General features: G+C 38.8%; 1 protein-coding gene across 1 annotated transcript in view; it reads left to right on the top strand.

The window, feature by feature from the left end:
- Positions 1–8,662, top strand: part of CFAP206 (cilia and flagella associated protein 206) — a 49,735-nt gene that overhangs the window by 39,734 nt on the left and 1,339 nt on the right. The window contains exon 11 of the mRNA XM_003803430.3: positions 4,255–4,398. Within this exon, the coding sequence (XP_003803478.1) occupies positions 4,255–4,398 (144 nt within the window). The remainder of the gene's footprint in view (positions 1–4,254; positions 4,399–8,662) is intronic.

Genomic DNA, 8,662 nt, shown 5'->3' with positions numbered 1-8,662 from the left:
ACAGCAACTTCCAGCTCCTGGGCTTAGGCGATTTTCTTGCCTCAACCTCCTGAGTAGTTGGGACTACAGGCATCCACCACAATGCCCAGCTATTTCTTTGCTGCAGTTTGACCGAGGCCAGGTTTGAAACCACCAGCCTCAGCATTTGGAGCTGGCACCATACCCACTAAGCCACAGGCACTGCCTCATATTAATATATGTTAATCCTTAGTCAGATGAACAGTTTGCAAATATTTTTTCCCATTCTGTAGGTCTTCTCTTTATTCTATTGATTATTCTCTTTGATGTGCGGAAGCAGAAGCTTTGTAGTTTTATGTAATCCCATTTGTTGATTTTTGCTTTTATTACCTGTGGTTTGGGAGGTCTTATCTAAAAGACTGTGAAAGCAAATGTCTCGAAGCATTTCCCCTATGTTTTCTTCCAGGAGTTTCATGGTTTTGGTCTTACATTTAAGACTTTAATCCACGTAGAGTTGATTTTTGTATAGTAAGAAGTGGGAGTCAAATTCATTCTTTTGTATATGGATATCCAGTCCTTAGCACTATTTATTTAGTATATTTTTAAAATAATTTTTATTTCAAAATATTGTGGGGTACATGAGCTCTTGTTACATGGGTGAATTGTGTACTGCTCAAGTTGGGGCTTTTAATGTGCCCATCACCAAAAGAGCACACTGTGCCTGACAGTGGGTCTTATGCCTCCCTCTCCTTCTCCTGCTTCTCAGTTTCCAGTGTCCTTCTCACCACTATGTAACCACCAGCTAGCACTTTTACCAGACAGAGTTCTACAATGTATGTTGGGTGCCTTTGCCAAAAATCAGGTGACTGTAAATAAATGTGTTTCTCAGTGCCCTCTTCTGTCACATTGATCTGTGTATCTGTTTCTATACCCGCACTGCAAGGTGGTTTGGGTTACTACAGATTAGTAGTATATTTTGAAGTGAAATAGTGTGATCCCTCCATCTTTGTCTTTTTTTCCCTCCCCTCCGCCCCCAGAATTGGTTGGCTATTTATAGTCTTTTGTGGTTCCATGTGAATTTTAGGACTGTTTTTAAATTTCTGTGAAGAATGTCATTGGCATTTTGATAGAGATTGTACAGAATCTGTGGATCACTTTGGGTGGTATCATGTTACTTTTTAATGTGCATTTCCTTCTCACAAATTTGTTTATATATTTTCTTTGAATAAAAAAGTATGTAAATGTGTGTATGTCACATATATTGAGAGGCTTAGGGATAGATCACATGTGAAATGAAGCGTAAGGCTCGGCTCCTGTGGCTCAAGTGGCTAGGGCGCCAGCCACAGGAGTTGGAGGTTGCTATGAGCTGTGATGCCAGGCACTCTACCCAGGGGGACAGCTTGAGGCTCTGTCTCAAAAAATAAAAAAAAAATTACAGGAGCGAAATACTTAAAAAATTTTAAGGGGAAAATTTACAACAGAGAAAATTTTAGTAATTAATTTTTCTGCTAATTTGAAAAATGTCATTCATCATTTTGCTTTAAATTTAAAACTCTTGGGCAGTGCCTGTAGCTCAGTGAGTAGGGTGTGGCCCCATATACCGAGGGTGGCAAGTTCAAACCTGGCCCCGGACAAACTGCAACAAAAAAATAGCCAGGCATTGTGGTGGGCGCCTGTAGTCTCAGCTACTCAGGAGGCTGAGGGAAGAGAATCACTTAAGCCCGAGAGCTGAGGTTGCTGTGAGCTGTGATGCGACAGCACTCTATTGAGGGCAACAAAATGAGACTCTGTTGTTGGTGGAAGGTTTTGTAAGAGAACGGAGAGAGCCTCACCCCAGGTGTTAAGTCCACACCTAAAATTGTATGAAAGTTTGAAACAGACTACTGTTCATGGGATGGCAAGTAGCAATCATCTTTATTTTCAAAAGCCTTTTATAATCAGTAAATCACATATACCACATTAATCAATAATGTATAATTAACATTATCTATTTTGATTTCAACTTTAAAAGGAAACACCAAATCTAAAAAACTAAAATAACTACTTAAAAACAACTACATTATATCTTAAGCAACCATATATTCTAAATTTAATTTCTATAAAGTTAAAGTTTAATAGATGGAGCAAGGAGGTGATTTATTCTTATAAGCACTTAATTTAATTATAGGAATTAAATGTAACAGTTCTGTTTTTCTTGTAGCTTGGAAGCCACCCTATGTGAGACATGGTGAGACATTATCACGCACGTAACCCTAGAATTGTTCTCCTGTACAGAGGGCTATTAACCCGACCTGCTTGGGTGAACAATTGTGCAATCAGAGTTCTATACAGAAGGTTTCTCCTGTTCTGTAGGTTCTGGTTTGCCTGCTTGTCCAAGGCAGCTTAAGCTTCTGACAAGGCTTACAATACTTCACAAAATTGTTTTTGCTCAAATTCTTAGTTTTTATTAAAAGAGTGCATGTAAGGTGGGAGATTAAAATTATCTCATACTCTGTCTCTAAAAACAAAATCAAAACTCTTCAATGGTTTATCTGTAAAATGGAATCCAAATTCTTTGGCCCAGCATTCCAGGCCTACATACCTTTTCTCTCAGTCTCTTCCATGGTCTGTCAGAGAGAAAGCAAGTCTGGAATGAACCTGATCTTCCTCCTCTGCTCTTCTACTTGTTAAAGGGCAATTTTCAAAAATGGGTAAAATTATGACTCTCATCAGTTATAAACATGGTTGTGTTAAAGAGCATAATCTACTCATTAATCCATGAGAGAATCAGGTAGATATTATAACAGATTCAAAAGAGAGTCCTAAGAACAGTTTCATTCCTAGGTCAGGAATATTTGAATGAATGTGCAAATGGACATGACACTGATTTTTTCTCATATGGAAAAGGAATCTATGCAGATAGGATAATCTGTGTGTGTCTATTGACAAAAATTATTTGGCCTTTCTATCACTCATTGATAACTTACAGAGTTGTAAACTAGCTTAAAGAACATGAAAGGCTGAGACCAGATAACTGGAAAGGTGAGCTGTGCACAGGTAGTGCCTAGTTTCCTGCTCATGCACGAGTCCTCCCTACACACCTACTGTTGCTTTCCTCTTTCTTTCTGCCTATTTAATCCATTTAACAGTCAACTGTTTTTCAGTGACCTTCAATACCTATGGAAGTGAATTTCCCCCCTATTATATAGAAGGCAATTCTATCTAGTGCTTATTGTCGTATTATTTACTTGCCATTTCCTTGTACTATACAGTATTGTTAATTATCTCTTTGCATGTTTTTATCTCCCTAACTGTATCTTTATTTTATTTTATTTTATTTTACTTTATGATTATTTTTGAGACAGAGTCTCACTTTGTCACCCTCAGTAGAGTGTAGTGTCACAGCTTATAGCAACCTCAAACTCTTGGGCTCAAGCAATCCTCTTGCCTTAGCCCCCTGAGTAGCTGAGAAGCCAGGTGCCCACCACAATGCCCGGCTATTTTTATAAATGGGGGTCTTGCTCTAGCTCAGATTGGTCTCAAACTCCCAAGCTCAGGCAATCCACCTGCCTTGGCCTCCCACAGTGCTGGTATTACAGGTGTGAGCCAGCACACCTGACTGTATCATAATTTTAAAAGCAGAAATTAGTTCAATTGTTAGGTACTCAGTCATTATGTATTGCCTGATTTGGGAAAAGAAATTAATATCTTCTCCCTCCTCTTTACTATGGCCCCAGTTTTTTAAACCTTTGCTACTCCCTCTCAACAACTTCATATCTAGTATAGTTATATCTTTGTTTAGCCTAGATTTACTGAATATTTAATATCGGGTTCTCCATCAGAAACTAACATATTCAACTAAAAACAGAACAAAACGAAAACCTTGGACAATGATGTGTTATCTATGTGTAGTTCAAGTTGAAGATATGTCTTCAAGAGTTTCTGATAGTTTAAATGATATGATTTACCTAACATTCAATTTCTATCCATTTCCAACAAAGTGTCCATTTATGTTTCCAGTTGTACAAAGTAGGAAGAAGTATTTACTTGGGAATGAGGGATCCTTTTACCCTTCCAAAATATACCTGCTATATTAAATTAACAAAATAAAAACATAAAGTCATAATGCCCACAAAAATAATTTCATTTAGCTAACTAATTATGAACATGTTTTCTTTGTTGGTATTTACAAGTATATTCCATGTCCAAAGATTCTTGTTTTCCTAACCTTTTATCAGTGTTAGCTAAATATTTTTAGTTATTGTGAATAATGTTTATTTTTTTACAAGGACTAATTACAAAACTCCATTTATTTAGATGAGAGAAGTTGACAAACATTATATAAAACCAATTACAAAGTGTGAAAGTAGCTCACAGACGGATACACACATATTGCCACCAACTATTGTAAGATCATATGAATGGAATGAATGGGAATTAAGAAGAAAAGCTATACAATTGGTTTGTAACAATATTTTTAAATTTGTTTGAGGTTGGGGAATTTTAATATGTTGTCATTATATGAGATAAGGATTTCTATACAGAGTTCTTTGCTAACATAAAGATAATCAGTGTAATTTATAGTTTGCAAGCTTTTACATGATCAGATTGTCTTCTGATATAGGCATATGTGGATAGATATGTGGAAGCACAAAACTGCTCTCAAAGTATACTAACCATTAACTAGAACAATGATGCTCTCTACCTAGCTATCTAATCATTTTAAAACTTGGTGCTAGTATTTAAGCACTCCAAGCAGGGCAGTGCCTGTGGCTCAGTGAGTAGGGCACTGGCCCCATATACCTAGGGTGGTGGGTTCAAACCCAGCCCCAGCCAAACTGCAACAAAAAAATAGCCGGGTGTTGTGGTGGGTGCCTGTAGTCCCACCTACTTGGGTGGCTGAGGCAAGAGAATCACCTAAGCTTAAAAACTGGAGGTTACTGTGAGCTGTGATGCCATCAAGGGCGACAAAGTGAGACTCTGTCTCTAAAAAAAAAAAAAAGAAAGAAAGAAAGAAAAAATAGGCTCAGCACCTGTAGCTCAAGTAGCTAAGGCACCAGCCTCATGTACCAAAGCTGGCAGTTTGAAGCCAGCGCAGGCCTGCCAAACAACAATGACAACTATCACCAAAAAATAGCTGCCGGGAGGCTGAGGCAAGAGAATGGCTTAAGCCCAGGAGTTAGAGTTTGCTGGGAGCTGTGATGCCACAGCAATCTACCCAGGGCAACATCTTGAGTGTCTCAATAAAATAAAATAAAATAAAGCACTCCCAACTTCCTCTAATCACTTAAAATATGTCATTCTCTTTTTTTGGGACCTTTTTCATGTTAAATCACAGATATTGTCCCCCCTATTGTCAACATATTCCCTCCATACTCTGGGCACTCTCATCTTTCTGATTCTTGGCTACCTCACTTACAATAGATGCCTTCCCTTAAACACTATCTTTTAAACTCTCATCTCTATCCAACTCAGGGAATTCCCCCTACTGACCTCTTTTGTGTGTGTCTTATCAGTATGAATAAAATAAAAATCTTTTATGTCTGTAACCTTTCTTTATTATTTTATCTACCCCTTAAGCTGAAATAGTTGTGAAAATAAAAGAAGACCACTCAAATGAGAACAAGCAGAGGCTGTTTATTCAGAACTTATTATAGCAGAGGAGTCAGCCACCATCACCTGGTTTGGCAGACTCAAAGCAGGCAGGAAAGTAGAAAAGCTTTATAGTGAGACAGCGGGGAGGCCTGAAGTGTTCTCTGGCTGGAAGTTGTGGACATAAGAAAACTAGAGGCTAGCTATTAGCAGAAGCCGGGCATCTTACGTGATTGATTTGGTGAGCATATTTGGTTTTCTGTGATTAGTCCTGAGGTAGGGGAGGAGGGGCAAAAAATAGACAATCTGGCCAAATCGTAGACATTCTGGGCCAATTTCCACAGCTACAAAGGTTGAGGTTTGGCTCTGAGTCTGTTCTGTTGTTACCTGTGATCTAGCCTCTGTCCATTTAGATAGCTAATCTCTGAGGCCTCCCACTGATCACATCACTCCCTCTGCCACTCATTCTCATGGCAGCTTTTTAGTGTCTTGATTTCTTGGGATGAGGGAGGACCAGCTTCCCTATTTATATTCTAGATCATTATTCCATTAGTACTACTATCAGTTATTCTTCTGTAGTTCATGAAAGGCCCATACCCCATATTCTTTTATATTATTTACTAGACTAATTTGAGTTCATTAGAGATTATTAGGTAACATATATGTTGGGGTCCCACCCTGGGGACAGGGTCTGCTAAGACCTGTGGAACTGGCGATGACCAACCAAAGAAATATAAAGTTTAAAACAACGGCAAAGAAAGAGACGTGAGACACAGAATAGAATTAAAGGTGGGAACTCAGGGATCCGTTGCCCAGCAATGGCGCAGAATGTTTGCTCCACTCTGCTTTTATTGGAGTCTATTTGCCCAGAGGGTAAGAGGAGGGAGAGAACAAAGATGTCAGCACTTAGCATATCAGCTCCTATTGTTATTATTTAAGGGTTTGGGTAGACTGGAGAAATCTGAAATCTGAGCCTTATATTGGGAGAGCCTCCTGCTTGAGATCATACACACAGATTTCTAGGGAGGTGCTAGTTCCCTGTGGAGTAAAATGCCACTGGTGTTAATCTCCGCTGAGGAATCCGGTGGCAGGGAGGAATTTCCCTCCCATTACCACCACAAAGGATCTTCCTCTGCAATTAGGGATATAAGCTCTTCTGCCCATATTTCAGGTCTCAAGCTACTCCCTTGATCTCTGCCCCAGGCAAATGCAAATCTCTACAATGGGTATCTGCTTTGACTGTTTACTAGGCAGGAGATGATCCAGTTAATGTATCTTTCTAGGTCTTGTCATAGACTCTTCTATGTCTATTTTTCCTCAGAGTGCTCACAGACCCAACAGGGTGTTTGTAAGCTGTATCCCCAATAGGCTAGAATTTCAGAAAAGGCAAGAAGCTTGCTAGCAATGGGTAGCTTAAATATAAACTACTGTGTTTCCCCAAAAATAAGACACTGTCTTATATTTATTTTTTCTCAAGAAGACACACTAGAGCTTATTTTCAGGTGATGTCTTCCTCTCTGTGCCTCTATGCAGATACACTGCATAGCCATGCCTATCACTATGTCTTATTATCAGGGTAGGGCTTATATTTAACAAATGCACAGAAATCCTGCTAGGGCTTATTTTTTTGGTAGGTCTTATTTTGGGGAAAACATGGTAGCCGACTTTTCTTTGTTCTGACTCACTCAGCTTAATTTTTAGTATTCTTCTTTTTCTGGAGGTGCTTTCCCTTGCCAAGAAAGGGGTCTTTAGTCCCCATTTTCCCTACACATATATATCCCCTTACCTTGTTCTTCAGGAGATAATAGTCCACCAATACTTTTTGGTACCTCTTGGTAAATGTGTAACAGAAGTAAAATTAAGATTCTACTAGATGAAGTCAGGTGATATTTTAAGTAGGGCCTTGAGATACAACTAGGTAAAGAAGAGGGAGGCAGGGGCTCCATAGGATATCTGAGGCGGAGGTAACACCAGAGGGTATCAGAGGTGAAGGTGACACCAGAGGTGTGGGTGGCAACTGCTGAGAGAGAGAGGTATTCAGAGGGACTGAGCTTCCTGTTGACTGAGCCCTCTCTTCCCATAGGTCTAATTATCCTCTAGAATTGTGTTATGTTGAATGCCTGCTCCCTAAGTATTATCAACCCAACCTGTTGATAAAGGTAAGTTTATTGCTTTTTAGTTGTAAGGGAAACCACCACAAGAGAGCTTTGCCAACATCTCAGAGGAGTGACAGTAAAGTCAGAATGTATGAGAATTTGGAGTTTGTTGAGACAGGTCTTTGAACCCCTGAGGCAGGTCAGAGTGGTCAAATGGGGGTTTGAATAGGATGGGTGGAGAACATAAAACAGCAGTCTGGTTTTTGTCAAAATATCAAGAAGATGTTTGAGGCAAGGGATGAAAAAACCTTAGGCCTTAAATTGTATATTGATGCTTACTACTGAAGAGTTGCTTCTTCTTTCCAAAAGTTCTGTGATGAGCCATCAAGTCATTTACTTGGAAAAGAATCTCTTGGAAAGTACAATTATGTGGATGAAGAGAGTGGAAAAGTAAAGTCATATTAATGCAAATGATAAGCTGAGGGTGGAGAGTGGTTTGGGTTCTGAGTCACCTGCAGTATCCCAGACTCTGATTTCAATTCCCCTTCACTCCCATGCTCTGATTTTTCCCTTGGCTTTCATGATAACATCAGCACCTTTATTCTCCTTTCCGTAAGCTCTTCCTTGCTTCTCTGAGTAATCTGCTTAACCTCATGTTTACTAGTAATCTATAAAGGGAATAAGCAAAATGTAGAGTAATGTAAAATATATATGGAAACGTCAGAGCCATATGTAAATATATAAATAGTAAAAGTCTAGGGTGAAACCCATTTTAAAAAGATAATACTGTATAAATCCTGTATAAAGCCATATATAAATATATAAATATATAAATAGTATAAATAGTAAAATAGTATATATAAATATATAAATAGTAAAAATACTGTATAAATACTGTATAAAGCCATATATAAATATATAAATAGTAAAAGTCTAGGGTGAAACCCATTTTAAAAAAATAATACTGGCTCGGCACCTGTGGCTCAAGTGGCTAAGGCGCCAGCCACATACACCTAAGGTGGCGGGTTTGAATCCCC

This window comes from Otolemur garnettii, unplaced genomic scaffold (assembly GCF_000181295.1).
Source record: "Otolemur garnettii isolate 467f Iridium unplaced genomic scaffold, OtoGar3 scaffold00303, whole genome shotgun sequence".
NCBI classification, from domain to species: Eukaryota; Metazoa; Chordata; class Mammalia; order Primates; family Galagidae; genus Otolemur; species Otolemur garnettii.
Note: the sequence above shows the minus strand (reverse complement) of the source record. Positions and strands in the feature narration are given on the sequence as shown.